The following is a 22,802-nucleotide window of genomic DNA, read 5'->3' as shown; positions in this document are numbered from 1 at the left end:
GCAAGAATAAACGAGACATCCAGAAAAACTTCAGTTTGGTGTGGTTTATGGTATGGTGTAACACATGTTCCTCGTTGATTGCAGGCCAAAATTCTCCTAATGGTAGTGCAAAATTGTACTTCACCCCGAGCGCGAATGATGCGCTGCTAAGAAAAAAAAAAAAACGATCACAAGAATGGCGAAAATCTCATGAAAAGTTTCGCTTTGTAACAATGCGTGGCAAACAATAAGAGGTAATAGAAATAAGATCAGTATGTATTTCGACATCATTTCGGGTCACATAGTACTACTAGCGAATTTATGTCGAATAGGTGCTGCAAGTAATAACCGAGATTTGAAGTAGGAGTACGAAGATACCTTGTAGCATTTTCTACAGGGTAGCTGACAAGAAGTGTTACCAAGTTGACCCAAGTGTTCTGTCAAACTGGAAATGACACCCACTTAATAGTTGTTGCATTGGCAGCCCATTATATTTTTGACAAGCCACTAACAGTCTTTGCTTCTGAGTTTATTTAAAATGAAAGTTATTCGTGATGGAGTTCAAATGTAAAAGTGTAATAGCGCTACAATTGACATAAATTGTTGTATGACACTTGTACCGTTTCCTAACGCCATAGTGATGTTACAAGAAAAAAAGCTGCCAGAATCGTTCTCCGAAAAAAGGCTCGGATTCAACGAAATCCACGCCATAATGGCAATCGAATTTTATGTGTCAATCTGCCATCAGACTCACTTAGACGTTTTCGTCCATTGTGATACCACAGGAACAGGAGAAGGAAGATGTCTTCTAGTTCCTACCCTTGAATCATCCACATCGCTTTAACAAGCTCAACAATTTGCGAATGTTCACATCCACTAAATCAGACAAGTTCTCAATGAAATGAGAACCTAAAGTAGAGCTTTTTATGATTGCCGGTGCGGCAGGAGAAGTTTTCTAGCCTCTTCTTCCTCTTCTGCAGTAGTAATTACGTGCAAGCTGCAGTCTGTCAGCATGATATCCGATCAGACAGTGGCATCTCATGACGGACACAATGACTAAAACGTCAGTTCTGTACAAGTCTAGATTGGACCACATAGTTTTGGAGTATTCACAACCACCACCACCTGTCATTCATTACCCTACAGGCCTGATCCTGAAGAAAAAGCATACCCACAAATTCAAGTTTCCTAGTAGTTCCTAGTTTCGTCTTCTCTACAATTCCCTGGGATATCTCTGTGGCCAGGCTTCCAGAAAAGTTGCATTTGAATTGCATTTTGTTGAGGCATTTCATGGAGAGATCTGTGACAGTCGAGGATGGTTTTTGAATTAAGCAATGTTTCCCCCAGAGATTTAATGGCTGTCTAACTCCCTGACATAAGCTACTCTAGCCTTGTGACCCGCTTTACCGTTATGTCTATATCCTCCGCAGTTTCCACTTTTTTTCAGGCCAAGAGGAAATTTTAGCCGAGGGTCTACTTCTGCAGTATTTTCTTCAACGCTTCCACGTGGGTTTATTTCCTTTATTACAAATCGCCAAATCGCTATTTGATGTTCGAACTTCCTCATATTTGGTGATGTGCATTAGAATCACTTCCTACAATGAGCCTCTTTTTTCCCCTTCAGAAGTGGCTTCAACCAGCAACTTAAGGACTGAAGGTGGCATTTCAGAATCGTGTGCCAGCTAGTTAACCGCGAAAGCCGGCAATGACATAGGAAATGCCCCAACGTCATCTTCTTTCCCATATGCACATGCTATCACTTGCCGCAACGATATTGCATAAGAGAGATCGTAGTCCTGTGTCCTGTTGCAAAAGCTCTACTGATCTCCGTATTACTAGCTTTCAGTTAAGCCTCGTCTTCTCACAATCCGGATCTCGCCATAAGATTTTCGCCGTCCTACAGTGGTTTTATCGCAAAGTGAAAAATCGATGCCAATTTTTTTGGTGGCACCGCCTTAAATATTTAATTTTGTTAGATTTTAAGGTTTAATTACAAACAACGACAGACTGACTATCAGTACAAGGGTTATGGTCAAGCATTCGAAAACAGATCACAGTCCTTGGGTTCTCAATGTAGACCCCCAGGCCCAGTCTGTCCTCAAGGTTTTATCAATGTGTGTATCATGATCTCCTAGATGGCAATTCCAGTGTTCCGTCAGTCCAAGACTGACCTCAAGTGTCGTTTCAGGTATACGATCGGAAACCTCTTCTTATCCGTCCGGGTTTTCTATCGATTACACCGTGATGGTATGAGCTGCTCTTATCCTCTATCCATTCTCCCATCGCCTTAAGTTTCATAACCCCAGTGTCTGCCTTACACCTAATCTAAAATAGTCTCCTTAATAATCTAGAATAGTCTCCAGTGCCCTATGCCAAGACATCATATTCTCTGAACCTGTTGTATTATCATTACGTTGCGCTTTTCTCCATCGCAGTCCACCAAACTACTGCGATGTAAGTAAGTATTGGTCTTATAACACTCCTGTAGAGCCAGTGGACTAACCTAGGATTCAAACCCCACTTCAAGCCTACAGCCCATCTACATAGTGCCCATCGTCTGTGAGCTTTCTCAGTGCGTTCCTGTATTTTATACTTCCAATTAAGTTTCCTGTCCAAGATCATTCCGAAGTATTTGACTTTATCACATATCGATATCGTTCTATTGAGGAAACTTGGTGCGTCAAGTTGGCCCACTATCGTCTTTCTCGTGAACAGGCAGATTTTAGTCTTCTCTGGTTTAACATTGAGACATCCAGATCTCGCCCTGTCGTATGCATTTGAAAGATCCTTTCGGTCCTTCTGCACAGCTAATTCGGACCTAACCTCTTAGAAGTATTATATTGTAACATCAATAACATCAATCAATTCAAATACCTCCTCAGTCAGTATCCGTAATAGGTTATTTATATTGGCGATCAAATGACCCCCTGTGGCGTGCCCTGTGACACTTTCTCCCTTATACTCGCATTTATATCATGGGACCCACAATTTTTACACCTCTTCCTCATCCTGTCTCTAAGAACCCGGTTCATCTGGTACTGGTCTAAGGATGGGATCAGTATATCGGTTCGCACATTGTAAGGCCTTTTCGATATCTAGGCATGCCGTCAATGTGTACGTCTTGGCATCGAAGGATTTGTCTATTTTATGGACAACCTGCTTTGCTTTGAGTAGAAAGAACGTGAGGCTTATAGGTCTGTAGGCCTTTGGTGTCCCATAACTTGCCTTGCCGGGCTTGTGTATAATTATCATCCTAGCCTTCTGCCAGGCTTTCGGACGATATGCAAGACCTAGGCACGACTTATATGGTTGGAAGCACTTCGATCAACCTCATTATTCCAAGAATTCGGTGTCTCCGTGATTTCTGATGCATCTTGTGGAAAATGCGTTTTCATCAAAAACTTCAACACTTCCTTCATTGTCTCTGCTCTCACTCCCATGTCGTCTACTAACTTTTCAGTTCGGACATGGGTTTTTCATCTTGGCGGCGTCTTTCACGCTGTTACCCTGTTCGCAGAAAAGCTTCCGGGAGACACGTTTTGCCGCTCTGTAAATCTCTATGTATTACTCGAGCCGTGTACACATCCCAGCAAATTTCCGCTTTATTACGAAGATATGGTTCAGTCCAGAAATTTTGTTCCGGGTCGTCCATGGCTGCTGAATTAAGTTAATATGAATCTTGCCCTTGCTGATTTTCCATCAAAGTGTGTGTAGCTGTCTCGCTCCGGTGGAGGTTTGTCTGGATGACCTCAATCATTGGTTCTCCAGTAAATGGTCATCTTGAGAGTGAGTGCTCCCTGTTCTTTAAACTGCATTAAATTTCCTGTCACTTCATTGCCTGATGTTTCAATATTCGTATCTTTGCTTAGCCTAGTCTTCCGAATTACGAGAAAGTCGGTAATAGTTCGATTGTCAAGTCCCTGTTCGTTAGGCTGTATTGAGCCTCCAACTCCTGGTGATCCAATATTAGGATCTTTGCCTATCGTAGTCTTCCAAATATTCAATAAATGGGCTTCTTAGGGTCTCATCATCGGCAGCATATTCTTTAGTCGGCATTAAGTTCTCTGTCACTGCACCGCCTGATGTTTCAATATTAGGATCTCTTTCTTTCCTAGTTTTCCGAATCTTGGTAAGCGAAGATGTATTAGCAAAAACTGAACCGTAGTCAGGATTCAGAATTTCCACCACTGTTAGCTTCGTCTTCTGAGTCCGCCAGGAGTTCATCATTACTGGATACGTTCGATATTCTTATGATAAGTTTCGTTTCGCATCCAGGGGTTGTTGAGAAGTACTCTTCCTGGACACTTGCGGTGTGGACGATTCCTCCTTAGATGCTTCCATACATCCCCGCTGGCGCACACCTTCAGACAAAAATTGCCCAAAATGGTCATATTTTCCGATTGGGAGAATATGGGCATAAAATTAAAAGTAATTAGAATTAGAGTACAAAAAGTCTTATGGCTTATGCCCCAAAAAAATCCCAAAACGGACATGTATGACCATCGGCACAAAATGTGTATCAAATGAAAGATCTTGAATAGTAGACAATTAATCTGGTATAAATACTTGGGACCCACCCCAAAAAACTCCTTAATATGTGCCTTAAATGAAAGGCCTTTGGCGGTTGATTATGAATCAGATAACAATATTCGGGACCAAGTATGAAGCACACTGGACATGTATATCGCGACAATAACGAATTAAAATCAAAAGGTTTTGACAGTAAAGTGCTAATTTGATATTATCCAAGTGTCTGGTCCAAGTTTCTGGGAGACTCACACCCTCCCTCAAACATATAGGGCGACGGGACTACATTGTACTCAAATGAAAGGTTTTTGAAAGTGTATAACGAATCTGAAATTCGTAGAGGCCTTTCAGTTAATGTATGTACGTAGCTCTCTTCACTAATACAGGGAGCGACGCAGAGTGTCACATTCGGCCACCTTTCAACTCTCCAACATTCTGAGGTCTATAAGATTTAAACTAATGAACCGATTTGCTAAAGAACATGTCCCAGCTTTAACCTTGCCATCGTGTACTCTTTTTGAAATACAGACAAAAAATTATTAAATTTTCATAAATTGCGAACCCTTTATTTTAAGTGTTTTTCTTATTATTCCATTAGATTTTAGACTATATACCGGAATTTGGTTAAAAATGTTCATCAAATAAGCTAGGATGAATTAAATTCGTCCGGGCCGATCTCTGTATAGTCAAACCCATAACTACACTACTTATCCAGTTTTCGTCAAAATTGGTTGAAAAATTATTATTTTATCAAGAGAAATTATTTTAGACCAGATAGGTCTACACAGCTGCTATATCCAAATACAATCCTTTTTTGTAATATAACTCGTAAGGTTGTCGAGGAGTGTAATTCATTTTACTGTTCCAGATCTTATAGAAATCGTGCAATATATGAGTCTATTGTGGGGTCAAGTTTCAATCAAATTGAATAAAAAATACTCGTTTAAAATGCCAAGACAACTTATAAGAATATTTATATGGATGCTACAGAAAGATATAGTCCGTATAGCATAATAAGGAAGTAATTACTGTCTGAGTGTTGTTTATGCCATTTATACATTGGAAAACCCGGAATTTAATATATATTTGCGCCATATATCTATCAATATATCAACACAAACATTTCGACGAGGTCCCACGGGACCTCATAGTGTATTAGCACAGGTAAAATAGAAAAAGCTGTGTAAAATCCCTCCAAATTAATGAATCGGCCTAAATAAGGTTTTAATCGATTTAAAAGGATCAATTTATGGAATACATGAACGTTGACGTTCAATGTCGAAAAACTTAGATGCTGTAGCAAAATAAAGTCGGAAGGGGTCCCTAGGGATCTCTTCGTGTATCAGCCAAATGTAAAAGAAAAGACCACTAAACAAATCAATAAGTGTGCAAGGATCCTTAGCCCGCAATAACTTAATCATTTGGGAGCCAGATTCAAAATATTAAAGAAAAAAACAACATTTACTTTCAAAGAGACATTTTAAGGCGCAGCAAAGCACACCACGCCAGCTAGTTTCTGTATAAAGTTCGAACATTTCTTGTGCCAGTTCGTATTTCCTAGTCTTTACTTCGCATTTCGTAGTCGATTATTAGTTCGCGTGGGACATCAACAGATGGGGAGCTCCTTTTCCAAGATTTGTTAAAATATTTGGTATTTTCTACAAGTGCGAGTTACTAGCCCTGCTCCTCAAAATCAAATATCCTTTTTTTTAAATTGTGTAATATATATTATTAAACGGCCGAGGTTTTTAAAACGGCTGTTTGTGGTACATATTACGGTCAAACGGCTGAATGGATTGTCATCAATCGAAAGTTATTTTTCCAGAGAAGCGACAAATATATATGAAAATTAAATTTCCTCAAAGAAAGGCGGGGCGAGGGCCCACAACAGCCACAGTATGATGTGCGTACTTGGCATGTACAATGTAGTTCAGGCAACTGCTTAAGGCTCGGCGGTCTTTGCATTTTTGTTGTTGTTATTTGTATATGTTTTGCGAGGCTGCACAAAACACAAACACATAAAAGCGAGTTTGTGGCACATATTACGGCCAAATTTTAATGAAACTGGCATCAATCGAAAAATATTTTTCCAGAGAAGCGTCGAATTTATAAAAACATTAATTTTCCGAAAGAAAATCCGTTAAAATGAGAAATTAATTTTCAATAAAAGAAGAGAAGCAGAATCACAGAAAATTGTTTTTACTATTTACTTAAGACAATCATGTGTGCGGTTTAATATATTTGCAACGATTAAAAGTAAAAAGTAAACACACTGAAGTAAATATTGAAAGGAGTGAAAGTAACTAATTGTATTGCCACACTATGCACTTAATGAATGAAATAGTTGGTGGAGAGTTATAACAAATAAATCAAAGAGGGTGCAGTAATTTTACTGCCGTTATGTGATGCGTCCCATATGTTTCAAGGTAAACAATCAATATATTTTTGTATGTTTCTATGTTTGTATAGACTTAGGTTTACTAGGAATATTCAGATAGTTTAAAATTATTATGTGATGAAAATAGTGCACTTTATATTTCAAATATCAGAAGGGGTTAGGAGGGATTTTTGAAGGGATTGTCCTGCAACAGAACAATCCAAAGCGGCATGTAGCGCGATCTCTTAATATGGGGTCTCGAATGGAAGGCAGAACGAAACTGGGGTAAAAATATGACTTTAAGTGTTTGGAGGTCATACTTTTTCCTTAAACCACCTATAATAAGAATGAAATACGGATTCCAGAGTTTTACCCCAAAAGCACCAACGGGCACGTAGCCTCACTATGACAATATGGGGCCCAAATTCAAGGTATTTGAGAATAGAGTAGGAACTTGACACCGAAATTAAGGCAACAATCTGAAGGGCCTCAAAAACTGCTCGAAAAGGCATGTTGTCGATTTGTTTACTTCATCGCAAAATATACAAGTACCATAGTAAACTGAGTGTCCTTGTGTATTTCGAGACCCCAAAAGACTTTCTGCTTGTTACCATGTTACATTCGCTGTGCCAAAATCAAACCCAAACGACAAAATAATTGAATAAGCCCCCACAATAGCACATCACAGTAAAAGCTTGTGTATTCATTTCTCCGAACAATCTCCACCCAAATACACAAAATATAATCCCCTAGATGTTTATAATTAGTTTTGTGAGTAAACTTTGCACAAACTTCCATTGAAGTGTTCACACAATCAAAATCCATTAGTTCCAAATAAAAACGAAGAAACAATAATGAGTTCTAAAGTTTTATGCATTAATGTTCATTTGCTGTTGGAGAAAAACACACGCCACAACAATGTTTGATAATTTGATAATGTAGTTTGTTTTTAGGTATTTGTCATATAAACCCCTGAAAGTATGCTTAAAGAATTTAAAGGCTTTAAGTTATGCTTCAATAATTCTTGCTTGTGTTATTCCTTAATTTTGCAATATTTAAGTTTTATCAGGATTTTCGATTTTTTTTTGTCTTAGTCACTCACATTCAATCTGTCGCATGCCATCTTTCCTCTCTTGTCCAGCCTTATCTATGGAGCGCCTGTCAATCTTCTTCACCATTCACTCACACTGGTTTACGCTACACGGATTTTCTGGCACATAACTGACATTGATTGTGCATTGTTGATATAATTTGACATCAGACAGACGTTTTAAAGGAGACGGCCAAAAATATTTGCCAAAGGTTTATTAAAGCTCAAATTTTCCCCAAAAATGTCAATTGTGTTCTGTATTTTATGGCATAAGTCGTCTTGAGGACCTCTTCTGCCATGCCCATGGTTGACATCATAAATAAGCATCGTACTCTTGACAAGAAGACACGTTGTTGCGTCACAGTACTACTCTTGTCGTAGGGTCTCTTGCATAAAAATTAAACTCTTTAGCCAAACTATAAATTACTTGGCGGTTTCTCTTTTATAGTCCCATAATAATAATTAATTAAAGCAACTCCTAAAAGTAGACAAGCAACTTTGTAAGCTGAAAATAATTTCGTTGCGGTTTCCTTGAGGAATTATAAAATATAATATATTATTTGTCTGCAAAGTTCCTATAATGTTGGTTGCAAGAAATGAATTGTCGATTTACAAAGAACTCGGATAACAACCATATTTGAATAAGAAGATAACATTTATCTGCAAGGCACAAACACGTAAAGGAAGCATAAATGTTTGCAAACACAAAAATCAAATGTATGAAAACGTCACAATAAAGGTTTAAAAATAGTAAAACATAAACAAAACTAGTAAGGAAAGACAAAAGTCGAGCGCTACCGACTATATAACACCGTACCCCATAGGGTTCGAAGAATCGCTGAACAGGCTAAACCAAAGGCTACACGTCTAGAGTCGGAAACAGCACAGCAGTCAGGCAAAATGCTATGACCGCCTGTATGACACCCCATATAATGAATGAACTAAGGCGAACAATGGCAATATGAGGCCAAGAACCTTTGCTAATGTAGCTAAGAAGAGTTTGGCGATGGTAGTTGTCGAGAAGAACAGGGTTGCATATCTAGTAATAATTCAATTTGGGGTGGGAAAGTCAATGACATCCTTGCAGAATTGCCAGGCCAGGCGCAGCACTAGATTTAGGGCTGCGTCTGGTGATTTTATTTGTGACGCGAGTTTCGCACGGACTTTGGCTTTAGTATAAGCCTTGCTTTCCACAGCAAACTTACAGAAATGCCGATTGTATAATCATCTTTGCCAGAAACGGGACAGAATTTATTTTAAGATTTTTAAGGACACTTTTGTCTGCAAGATATCTTTATTCGTTTTTTTTTCTTAAAATTGTTTCAATATTAATTTTTGTTTTCAGAAAAATATATTTTGCCCCTATTTTTGGAATGAATGTTAGATCGAAAAATTAAAAAAAAAATTAATAAAGATATAATAATAATTCGTTTTGAGTTTTCTTTGGAAAGTATCATAAAAAAACCAAATATAAATAATGTCCGAATTTTTATGCAAAAATCCCCAAAACACACATTTGCGCACATATGCAAGTTCAAGTATACAAAAATCGACATCCTTTTGTTTTGCAATGGTATCAACTCTAACTTACGATTGAGTTATTTGAAAGATTAAATGGTAATATTTAACATATATATGTGTGGCATATTTCTGCTGCTAAAACAGAACACCTTTTATAGATTTAGCATATTTGGCATTGAAAGTATTTGGATTCCAAATGTTTGGCGAAGAACTATTAAAAGTGAACAAAACTATTAGGGTTTGTTTGTCTAATGTACTTTGGAATAAATCTTTGCCGGCAGGATATTGTGTTTACAGTTAGTTGATAAGAATTTTGGCAAATGTCCACTTGCCAACAGTATTGGCAAACCCAATGGACAAGAAGTTTGTTATATATTTAGTAGTTTTTATTCTTCCTTAATATATCTTCGATAGGTAATCTTATACTTATAGCATATTCTTTAGGTTTAATTTATGTTCATTTTTTGCTTCATATTTGTAGGTTGTGATAAACTTCTGGTCAATTTCCTCCTTAAATTGTTATACAAATTTCTTAGACTTTTAACTAAAATTTTGTTCTTATACAAAAACTTGCTAAGTCGTTGTAAATTAATTGGCTGCGAAAACTTCTTGTCACATTCTTACCAACTTTTTGGGTTCCCGCCTATGCTGTGCTGGGCATGGAAATTTTTCATTAGATTGTTACAAAATTATTATGCCAAACAGTTCGCAGCTGCTGTTCTCAAAAAAAGAAAAAACAAAATTGTTTACCAAGAAATTTTTCATTGCCCAAAATATATTGCAGTAGATCTTTAGAGGAAGAAAAGACATAGAAAAACTAAAAATCATTATTTTGCATTTTTTGCCAAGTCTTGCCATATTTTTGGTCTCATCTTGTAAAAAATTTTCTTTTTATTTCGTGCAAGGAATATAATTTATTGTATAAGTTTCCGTAGAAAATTTGCTTCTCACATCCCACACCATTTCCGTTTACCACCATTCTCTGTTAGGCGTCGAAAACTTTCGAATATTGCATTTAAATTTTAAACGCTTAGTGTCTTCTTGGTTTTCTCTTTACCTAGTACACTTTTATTCAATCTTTCCAAAAACAAGGCTCATGGCTTTTCTTGAAGGTTTCTTCAAAGTTTTGCATTTCCTGTTGTTCAACCATCCTCAAATAGTTTGCAGCAAAGATTGCCTGCTTTTTTATTTCGCCACATGCTATGCGAAACTTTCGAAATCTACCAAGAATAGCCCATGCCTTTTGTTACAAAGATTGACTGTTGTTTAAAGAAAAGTATGAATTCAATAAATATTTATTTACAAGCCAAAGGCCATTCATATAAAAATTCTTGCAGCAGTTTAATTATAACAAGTAAAAGCATGCTAATTTTGGCCGGACCGAATCTTATATACCATCCACTGTGGATCGGGTTTGTCAAGTTCTTTAGCCGGTATCTCTTTACAGGCAATCAATGGATAATGAACAAGAATAAGAATTGCTATGCTATTTGAGCTTTATCAAGTTATGAACAGTTTGGGGCCATACTTGATTTGGGTGTTGGATACTAAAGAGGAATTGGATGTTGGACACCAATATGGGCAATTTCAGCCAAATCGGATAATAATTGCGCCCTCTAGTGGCTTAAGAAATCAAGATTGGAAATAGGTTTATATGGGAGCTATATGAGGTTATGATCCAATTTTGACCATATTTATGAGATTTTTTGATGGCCAAATCAAAGCACTTAATGCAAAATTTCAACCAAATCGGATAATAACTACGCCCTCTAAAAGGGCAAGAAGTAATGACCCTAGATCGGTTTACATGGGAGCTATACCAGGCTATGAACCGATTTGGACCATACTTAGCACAGTGGTCGGAAATCATAAAAAAACACCTAATGCAATTTCGGCTAAATCGGATAAGAACTGCGCCCTCTAATGACTCAAGGAGTCAAGATCCAAGATCGAATTATAAGGCAACTATATCAAAACATAGACCAATATAGCCTATTTACCATCCGAACCGACCTACACTAATAGGAAATATTTGTGCAAAATTTCAAGCGCCCAGCTTTACTTTACTCCTTCGAAAGATAGCGTGCTTTAGAGAGGCAAATGGACGGATGGACATGGCTAGATTTACTTAAAATGTCATGACGGTCAAGAAAATATATACTTTATGGGGTCTTAGACGAATATTTCGGGGTGTTACAAACGAAATGACGAAATAAGTATACCCCCATCCTATGGTGGAGGGTATATAGAGAAAATAATATTCTTACGAAAAATATTTTCAGAGCTATGGAATATACGAAACCATAGCCTACTTTTAGGCCAAACTTGAAAAAATTCTATTAATATAAAAAAATGACATTTGCATGCATATTTCATTGTTGTTATTAGAGTTTTTAAATAAATTCAAATAAAAGATGCTCACATGCACATAGTGGGAGATGTAAAAGACTCCTACTGGAATGAAAATTACAGCTAAAATTTTGCGATCACAATTTAATCGAATATTCTGATTAATGCCACAAAAATGGTGAAAAATAATTATAGCCCTACACCACCACTGTGGTACATAGTATTACAACTTTGTGTATTTGTTTCCACAGCTAAGAAGAAGAAGTGCTAGACCCATTGATAAGTATAATGATCGACTCAGAATCCCTTTCTGATTCGACCTAACCATGTCCGTCTGTCCGTTGTGAGTCCATTCATTTTTTTAATCATCGTACAGGTTGCATTTGTTGCCCGATTGTTATAAAATTTTGCACAGGTCTCTTTTTTGGTCCAATGACGAATGTTATTATTAAAAAAAAAAACAGATCGGATTTAGATATAGCTCCCACACATATCTTTCATCCGAAATGACCTTTTAAGGTTTGTGGTAGCCACAAGTTTTTTCCGATGTTTACAAAATTTAGTATAATAAGTTTTATTTGACGTCCCAACTAGTGCTGCCACTTAAAAAATTATTTCGTACCAAAATTTAACAAAAATCCTACCAAATCCTACAAAAACCTATCATATTTTACAAGCCAAAAATGCGGTATTTGTTTTTATAACCATCACGGAAGAGTTGGCCATTTTGCCGTTCCATGTTCAACCTTACAAAGAATATATACTAGATCAATGTTATTTTCATAGACGACCTTGACATGTCCGTCCGTCTGTTTTGCGAAATCACTCTACAGCCCATTATTCAAAGATGGCCTGTATTTTGATATAGCATCCTTTGTACCGATCTACGGATAAGAAAGTTCATAAAAGTCGTAGTTTTGCCTCAATTTCAATAAACAACCGTGTCGAGTTTGATCTCCCGTCCCTATTTGCAATAAGTTGCATGGACCCCTCAACATTAAAACGTAATGGATCTAACCATATTTGTATACAGCTGTCATATAGACTCCATTTCCGTTTGAAGGCATTGAATGCACAAAATCCGAATTTTGTGCCCAGAATTTACGAAATTTGGAAGAGATCCCTTAACACTCGTATTAGTTACAGTCAAGATCAAACCTTTTTCCTGAAATTTGAACCAGTGAAACCACTTTGGCCCCTCGACATCCACGGGTTTTTTCTGCATTTGTAACGAATATATAGAAACCACAAGAAGTGATGTTGTTTTGAGTTATCCCCGGCGATTTTTATACCCACCACCGAAGGATGGGGTATATTCATTTTGTCATTCCGTTTGCAACACATCGAAATATCCATTTCCGACTCTATAAAGTGTATATAATCTTGATCAGCGTAAAAAGCTAAGACGATCTAGCCATGGTCGTCCGTCTGTCTATTGAAATCACGCAACAGTCTTTAAAAATAGAGATATTGAGCTGAAACTTTGTACAGATTCTTTTTTTGTCCATAAGCAGGTTAAGTTCGAAGATGGGCTATATCGGACTATATCTTGATATAGCCCCCATATAGATCGATCCGCCGATTTAGGGTCTTAAAAGCCCATAAAATCCACATTTGTTATCCGATTTTGATGAAATTTGGGACAGTGAGTTGTGTTAGGCCCATCGACATCCTCCGTCAATTTGGATCTGATCGGTTCAGATTTGGATATAGCTGCCATTTAGACTGATCCTCCGATTTAGGGTCTTAGGCCCACAAAAGCCACATTTGTTATACGATTTTGATGAAATTCGGGACAGTGAATTGTGTTAGGCCCATCGACATCCTCCGTCAATTTGACTCAGATCGGTCCTGATTTGGATATAGCTGCCATATAGACCGATCCTCCGATTAGGGTCTTAGGCCCATAAAAGCCACATTTATTATCCGATTTTGCTGAAGTTTGGGACAATGAGTTTTCTAAGGCTTTTCGACATTTTTTTTTTCAATTTGGCCCAGATCGGTTCAGATTTGGATATAGCTGTCATATAGACCGATTTCTTGATTTAAGGTTTTGGGCCCATAAAATGCTCATTTATGGTCCGATGTTGCCGAAATTCGGGAGTGAGTTAAGTTAAGCCCCTTGACATACCTCTGCAATATCGCACAGATCGGTCCAGATTTGGATATAGCTGCCATATAGACCGATATCTATATTTTAGGTTTTGGGCCCATAAAGGACGCATTTATTGTCCGATGTCGCTGAGATATGAGACAGTAAGTTTAGTTAAGCTCATCGAAGTCCTTCTTTAATTTGGCCCAGATTGGTTCAGATTTGAATATAGCTGCCATATAGACCAATCTCTCGATTTAAGGTTTTGGGCGCATAAAAGGTGCATTTATTGTTCGATTTCGCCGAAACTTGGAACAGTGCTTTGTGTTAGGCTCTTCGATATTTTTCTGCAACTTGGCCAAATCGGTTTATTTTTAGATATAGCTACTATGCTTATAAATATTTGGTCCAAATCGGATCATATTTTGATATAACTGTTATGGGACATAAGGTATGAAATTTTCACCGAATTTTGATGAAAGGTGGTTTACATACATACCCGAGGTGGTGGGTATCCAACGCCTTTTTACTTGTTTTTTGTTTAAAAATTATTTTGGTATTTGTATATTGGAAAAATCTGCCAAAAAATTAAGGTCAGCCTACCACCCTAAAAAGAGAATAAAAACCTACCAGTTTTCGTAAGAACCTACCAAAAAGGGCAGCACTGGTTCCAACATGTGTGCAAAATTTCATAAAAATCGGATTTGGTTTAGATAAAGCTCCCATATATCTCTTTCATCCGATATGACATTTTAAGGCGTTAGAATCCACAATTTTGGTTTGATCTTTACAAATATATATATATATATATATATATATATATATATATATATATATATATATATATATATATCTATATATATATATATATATATATATATATATATATATATATATATATATATATCTATATATATATATATATATATATATATATATATATATATATATATATATATATATATATCACCCGATATGCTCTTTAAAGGCTGTAGAAGCAAACATTTTGTTCCGATCTTGCATGAGATGTTTTATTTGACGTCCCAATACGTGTGCAAAATTTCATAAAAATTAGTCCAGTTTAGATTAAGCTGCAACACATATCTCTCATCAGATATGGCTTTTTAAGGCTGTAGTAGCCACAATTTTGGTCCGATCATAACAAAATTTAGCATGAGATGTTTTATTTGACGTCCCCATACGTGCACAAAATTTCATAAAAATGGGATCTGGTTTAGATATATCTCCCATAAATATGTTTCATGCGTTCAATCCTTCCGACTTTTGCCTTTCCTTACTGGCTTTATTTAAATACGTTTCCAATAACATAATCAATACACATACGTTTTAACTAAATTTTTTATTTCTTTTTTTCAGGTAAGTTCAAACGACTAAACTTATTAAGGTAGCTAATGACCATAGTGGTAAGTCATGCACATTTAACCTCGGTTACCAACTGCTTCATCCGGAGACCTTGCCCATTGGGCTCGCCCTAGTGGAAGTTAGAAGAGAAAAAGAAAACGGAGTAAAACAGGTAGAGTTAATTCCCAGCCGAACCGCACAAACTGAAAAGACTATGGAAAAACAAAGAGGCAAAAAAGTGGAAAACCAAATTTACCTATGAACATTCCATTCAGGAACAAGTATGTGAATATGGGGTATTCTTATAAATTTCACTATTTCAGATGACTTGTGTAATAAATGTGGCTGTAAAGGGATTAATAACTTAAATCGGCTGATAGGTTTATATGGCAACTATATTAATATGGTCCTATGTGGACCATATTCGGTTGGGAGGTCAAGGGGCCTAACAAAACTCACTGTTCTAAATTACTGTAATATGCTTGAAACCCTTTTGCGGTAGATCGGTTCACATGACAACAATATCCAAATCGGGTCCCATTACCAAATCTGGCAACGAGGTTGCGTAACGCCATAAAATCCGATTTTGCTCAAGAACTTAACCTTCGTACAGAAAAAAATGGATCTATGTCAAATTGCAGCTCAACATCATTTTTTTTTTCAAACTGTGGCGTGATTACAGTAGACCAACAGGCACACGGACATCGTTACACTTGGGCTATAATTTAATTTTTAAAAAGTTGAAAGCAGCCTTCAATAATGGTAAAACTGAGATTAAAGAAACAGGCGACTGGTCACTTCACTGAGAGGAGTGAATTTCGTTTTGTAAAGTTAAACGAGATTCCAAACATCTGCAATACACGCCGGAACTCTCGTGTCATTCTGGCTCCTCTTGCGTTTATTCTGATGCCTGAAACCCGGAACAAATTGTGTTAAATCTGCTAGTTAATTTCTTACGCAGAGGATGATCATTGGTTTAGTCATTTGTTTCGCGCAGAAGATTTTGAAGAACTATCTGTAGCTCTGAATAACTACCCAAGAGCTCTCAAATGCTTGAATACTCATCGGTTAAAAGATGAATCTCCAATCAACATTGCCCGGAGCAAGCAGTGCTGTATAGTGGTGGTTATAAACAAGTCTATAGTGGTGCTTATAAACAAGTAGATAACAAGTCGGACCGGGAAGAAATTACGAACGGTGAATATGGTCCAGCCTGTCATTTGAGGATTCTACAAAACTCCAGAATGACCAGACAAGATTAAGTGCCTTGAGGGAATCGATTCACGAAAAGATGTGTTTACCCATTACCTGTGTCTTCTCATCTCAACTGCGGGGAAGAAACACAAAAAGTGCTCGACAGTGTCCAACGCCTGCTGGTCATCGCACACACTGCAGTCTGCCTGTTCCTGTGTCCAGCGCAACTTCAAATCGCTGAAACTCGGGCACAGAGCATTAGCCATACTGCAACCCGAAGTACCAGCCCAAGCCCCACTCGCGCGGTCAATGTACATAGAGGCCATTCAGATTCCGTAGCGCAACGTGCGGCAATCAGCGGTTGCTCCGTTTCCCTCAACTTCTTGATGGCCCGGGACCCAACAGAATCTGACAGCCTATGCCTTGGTTCAAACAGAAACTCTTTACATTTTCTAACCAGTGATGACCTCACATGGCCCGATGCCAGATCCTTCAGCACCTTTTCACTGCCGCCGCCCGACATTCGCCGCATCGACATTCTTTCCGTCTGGACGACGCTGCAATCATCCAGAATCCTATACGATTTCTTCTTACTTTAATTGGCTATGACAGAATATTTCTTCCACTGGCCGAACGTAGAATAGCGTTCCAAGCGCCTCGATATTCTGCGCTCATTCTAAAATCTCTGACACCAAGTTTCGAGGTGTCTCCCCCAACTTGATCTTTCCATCAGGCTTTTGGTCTTCGCGGTTTCCGTGTACCACCGTGTTTGCCCTCAAAAGATTTCTTTACTGGAGCTTCTTCATCCATTCTGACAACATGACCTAGTCAACGCAGCCGTTGTATTTTGATGCGTGTAACTATGCTATCGTCGTCATACAGCTCATACAGCTCGTGGTTCATACGTCGTCTATATTCTCCGTTAACGCAAACTGGTCCAAATATTTTACGAAGAATTTTTCTCTCAAATACTCCAAGCACTGCCTCATCTGCTTTCACAAGTACCCATGCTTCAGAATCATATAACAGCACGGGTAGTATCAGTGTCTTGTCTTGAAACCATCCATTTCGTTTATCTCCATTTACTGCCAGGCCCATTTTCACTGACTCTTTTTCGATTCTTTCAAAGGCTGCAGTTACTACTTCCTGTGACCGACCTATGATATTGATGTCGTCGGCATAGGCGAGTAGCATGTGTTCTCTTGTGATTAGTGTGCCATATCTATTCACTTCTGCATCTCGTATAATCTTCTCCAGCAGGATATTAAAGAGATCACACGAGAGGCTGTCTCCTTGTCTGAAACCTCGTTTGGTATTAAATGGTTCGGAGAGATTCTTTCCTATTCTTACTGAGGAACGCGTATCAGCAAGTGTCATCCTGCAGAGTCTTATTAATTTTGTATTGATACCAAACTCAGACATGGCTTGAAATACCTTTGAAGGTAAAGTGACTATTACATCAAACATTGGCAAATTCGAGACTAACGTTTAATCGAGGAGGCAAATTTATTTTTTTTAATGGGGGTGTCATAAAAAATGCTGTATGCTGTATGAGTAATACCCTGTGTAGGTTGTGTAGGTTATACAAAAGAAAATAACTGATTAATAAACCCAATCACATATGTTGCGGAACAAATTGAATGCCTTCCTCCGCAATTACAGCATTACAAGACCTGCTGCTGCAAATCCTCTGACTATTCATTAAGAAAACTTTGCCTAAGAAATATAAGAGAATTTAATAGGTATTAAGTATCTATAGACACTTTTCTATATTCTCTGCGTTATCGTAGATTCGAATTTCAACTGGTTATTATATTTCTATGAAAATTATGTTGACAATTTCTGATTAGAATTTATGAGGATCAGGAGTAGGTTCTATATATTGATTCTAAGTAGTAGCCCTCTTTGGGGCTTAACGATTTTGTTTGGTTGAATGACAATATAATTCATTTAGGCTAACTCATCTAATCTATCCTGAGCGGTATTTGCCCATTTAAGTTATAACTCTAATAGGCATATAAATCAATTTATATTGAATAATTTCTTTCCAAATCGATTGCCTACCTTCATCCGTTGTTAACAGATTTCTCTAAGGCCAACAATGGTGATGATGTCAAAGGAAATCCTCTCTAAGGTCTCAGTAAGAATATTTGCTAATGATGAATAAATATCAATAACCAGCCAAACGAATGCCTATTTGAGCCTGCTGTGCCCTCCACCCTAAAAAAGGAGCGCCTTAATCTCTTTCCAAGAAAAATTACCAGCTATCTATCACAATAACCAGCCATCATTGCCAGGACTAATGACAAACAACGAAAATGTTGTTGCTGCAACCGCCCATATTGGATATGGTTAACAAAAGCATTAACCATGAGCAAAGCTTTAAATATTCTATCATGAGACATTGAAGAGCATCCCTAAACATGCTTAAATGATTATGGCATGCTAAAATAAAAGCTTAACTTTTTACGATCCCCCCGCCCGGATAGACAGACCCAGCATCTATGTTTTATTCCTTTTTTACTGCGGTATTGTCTGTTTTTCTCTTAACTCTCGAATGCCATGGAGACTGGGCAAATAATTTTTGTTCGATAAGCATGAAAAGCAAACTAAATTTGCACTAGCAAAACAAAAAAACATTGGAGAAAAACAAGCTTTACTAAAGCATCCACTGGATCAACAGGAGCGTAGTTTGGTGGAAGCTAATGGAGAAAAAGTGCACGTGCAAGACCATACAACTGGTTCAGAGAACATATTGTCTTGACATATGCGGAGCAATGAGAACCACGCCCACTAGGGCACTGGAGACTATTCTAGATATCCGACCCATTGACATACAGATTAAGTGTGAGGCAGCCACTGCGGCTATGAGACTTAAGACGATGGGAGAATGGATTGATGATGGGAGCAGCTCATACCATCGCGGTATAATCGAGCGACGATAGGAAACCTGGAAGGAAGGGAAGAGGTTTCCGATCGCATACCTAAGATGAACCTTGAGGTCGAGTGCGAGGCACGTTTTCAGCGGCACAGTCTTTGATTGACGGAACCCTAGCATTGCCATCAGGAAGATCATGTAACACGGGTGGTTCATAGATAGAGGACGGAGTGCGACTGGGTTCTACATTAAGAACCCAGGGACTGAGATCTGTTTTAGACTGGCTCACCATAATACGGCATGGAAATCAATTAAGGATTTTGTAAGTAGCACGGAACTCCTCACTTAGATTTTCGTTTTCGAGGTTACTTCTTTCATTTAGAGTGCACAACAAGTCAATTACTGGCATAGGTGTATGTCCATGGTGACTTGGGCGGATCAATATCTGCACCTTCTTTTCAACCTAACCTAAAGCATCCTAGCAATAATAGTTGAGCTTAAGCTAGGATCAGAATAAACAAAAGAAGGCCACATAATACATTCGGTAATTTTGTAAGTAACGCGTCTCAATATTCACAAGCGACTTATACCAAAAAAAAAAAAAAAAAAATTAAATTATTTATTTGAAAATATGTAAACTTTAAATCTATATAACCCATGGTTAGGTTAGGTTAGGTTAAAAAGAGGGTGCAAATATTAATCCGCCCCATGCCACTATGGAGATACACATAAACCAGTAATCGGCTTGTTGTGCGCTCTAAAAACTATAAAGTAACCAATAATAAAAAGAAAATTTTATGTTAGGATTTCCGTGCTACTTACAAAATCCTCAATTGTTTTCCATACCACTCCCCTAAGTTCCTTCATGTGTGGTTTATAACCCAGATTTAGTGTAAGGCAGCCTCTGAAGCTGTGAGACGATGGAAAAATGGATAGTGGAGCAGGTCATACCATCGCGGTATAATCGAGGCTACGAAACCTGGAATGGAAGAGGTTTCCGATCGGACACCTGAGACGACACTTGTGGTCGAGTGCGAGGCATTGCTGCCAGCGGCATAGTCTTGGATTGACGGAACCCTGGCATTGATATCTGAAAGATCATGCTACACAGGTGGATCAAAGCTAGAGGACAGAGTGGTCCTGGGTGTTTACATTGAAAACCCAGGAAATGAGATTTGTTTTTGACTGCCTGGTCCTGAAGGCGGAGAGCTCCGGGCGATCACGGAATGCGTGAGGTGGTGTGGTGCTAACGCAAGGAAGTTGAGTGTAAACATCTTTTCGAATAGTTACGAATAGTCGTGGGGCCTTCTCTGAAGATGACAGAGTGCCTGGTGCATGGCCAGAGCGGTGTAAAGGGGAATGAAAAAACAGGCGAATGTGCAGTGAAGACCAGGGGACTGCCGTCAATAAGCTTGGCTAACCCAAAGCCTTTCGGGTCGACGCAGTCCGAGTTAAGGGCGTAGGCTACAAACGGTAGTATGACGAAAATCCTATGTGGAAATCCAGATTGTGAGAAGACGAGGCTATTGCTGGAAGATAGTAAGTAGGAGGTCATTATTGCTCTCGTTATCATAACAAGACACATAGGACCACGAGCTCAATTATGCAAATACCGTGCGTCAAGTGATACCATGCGTAGGGTGAGACGGTGGAGCATTTCCTATATCACTGCTCGGCTTTCGCGGCTAATAGACATCTGTACTTAGGTGGGGACACAATACCAGACATGACCCAACATGGGTGCGTGGTATGGAAAACAAAAAAAGGATTTTTTCATGACTAAGATTTTCTTTTTCGATTTAACTTTTAGTATTTAGAGCGCACAACAAGCCGAATACTGGCTTAGGTGTATGTCCATAGTGTAATTATAAAGATTTGCTTCTATATGGTTACACGGGCTGTGATACTTTTCTTGTTCACTCTTTCGAAATTGGGTTCTTACAAATACGAACCAAATTCTTTTGATGGTCCTTAATAAAAGCCGACTAGTTTCTTATGGAAAATTATACCAAATTATGATTCCAACCTTAAAGTCATCACACTGGGAGCTATTGACACAGGAAACTAGTGGATGCAGACAATATTCGAAAAAAAGAACAAATTTAACGAAACAAAGCCAAAAAAAGAAGACCAAAGGCAAAGGTGGTCACAAAACTAACATTGATTAACAACTCAGTCGTCGTGTGTCGTAAGTGTTTTACAGCACTAAACAGGTTGCCAAGCAGAAATTTTTTATGCCATTGGCATGGGACAGGGTGAGAAATGAATTTAGTAAAAAATATATTGAAACGTTCGTGAACTTGGGGAGAACAACTAAAATAATCTTTATCAATGTCGGTGTCATCGTCATTGTCATAGTCATCGCATTGTACTACTCTTTAACAACAACAGCAACGGCTTAGTTATTGACGGCATTATTATCATTGCCATTATACTAGACAAGGCCAAGAATGAGAACAATGTAAAAAACGGTAAATGATTTGGTTGGCAATGATTTTGGTTGGAGGCCGTGAGGGTAAACCTTAGCACAGTTCAATATAATGCGTATGTAAAGTTTTCCTATAGAAAACCTTGCTCAGCCGGGCTGAATTAATGTTACTCAGCCAGACTGAATTAAAGTCTTTCTATAGAAAACCTTATTCAGTCAGGCTGTATTAAAGTTTCCCAGCAGAAAACCTTATTCAGCCAGACCGAATTAAAGTTTTCCAAAAGAAAACCTTATTCAGCCAGCCTGAATTAAAATTTTTCTATAGAAAAGCTTACTCAGCTTATTCATCCAGGCTGAATCAAAGTTTTCTTATAGAAACTTTTATTCAGCAGGGCTGAATTAAATTTGCCTGCAAAACCCTTATTCATCCAGGCTGAATTAAAGTTTTCTTATAGAAACTTTTATTCAGCCAGGCTGAATTAAAGTTTTCCTATAGAAAAGCTCAACCATCCAGGCTGTGTAAGAGTTGTCCTTTAGAAAAATCTTATTCATCAAGGATGAGTTAAAGTTTTCCTAGAGAAAAGCTTGTTCAGCAAGAAAACCAATTCTAATGATAATCTTTAATTCAGTCTCTCAATTTGGTCAAATCAATTTAAATTATCTTTCAATGGACACTTTTCTAAATAACCTTATTTCTCTTTTCTGTTTTTTTTTTTGTTTCATTGCAAAGACCTTGGACTAGAAATGAATAACACCCATTTTGCACACGTATATTTGTATTAAAAGAAATTTCATTACGCTTCATGAAGCTTTAGCGAAAATATTTCTACAAGCATTTGCCCTTTAAGATGTGCCTGACAGCCAAGTTATGTATCATGGCTAAATGCCATAAATACCAGCACCACCCTCATAATAGCCATCAACGTGGCAGCAACAAACATCAGTGCCATACTCATTCTTGGTCTAAGCCATCCCTTCACGTCGCGTCATCATAAATATGAAAAA

The 22,802-nt window shown here is 38.0% G+C and overlaps 2 protein-coding genes across 3 annotated transcripts in view; both read left to right on the top strand.

Annotated features, from left to right (window-relative positions):
* The window catches only part of LOC106090193 (putative uncharacterized protein DDB_G0271606), a 539,204-nt gene extending 521,984 nt beyond the window's left edge, over nucleotides 1-17,220 (top strand). Inside the window, exon 3 of one of the 2 annotated variants that reach the window (XM_059370843.1) lies at nucleotides 15,313-17,220. In XM_059370843.1, the coding sequence (XP_059226826.1) occupies nucleotides 15,313-15,330 (18 nt within the window). In that variant the 3' untranslated portion in view covers nucleotides 15,331-17,220. The remainder of the gene's footprint in view (nucleotides 1-15,312) is intronic. The other variant, XM_059370840.1, reaches the window with a different exon arrangement.
* The window catches only part of LOC106093105 (serine-rich adhesin for platelets), a 742,527-nt gene that overhangs the window by 351,606 nt on the left and 368,119 nt on the right, over nucleotides 1-22,802 (top strand). The window lies entirely within an intron of this gene.

Source organism: Stomoxys calcitrans, chromosome 1, assembly GCF_963082655.1.
Source record: "Stomoxys calcitrans chromosome 1, idStoCalc2.1, whole genome shotgun sequence".
In the NCBI taxonomy this organism is placed as follows: domain Eukaryota; kingdom Metazoa; phylum Arthropoda; class Insecta; order Diptera; family Muscidae; genus Stomoxys; species Stomoxys calcitrans.
The sequence above is the reverse complement of the archived record's forward strand: the minus strand, read 5'-3'. Positions and strand labels throughout refer to the sequence as shown.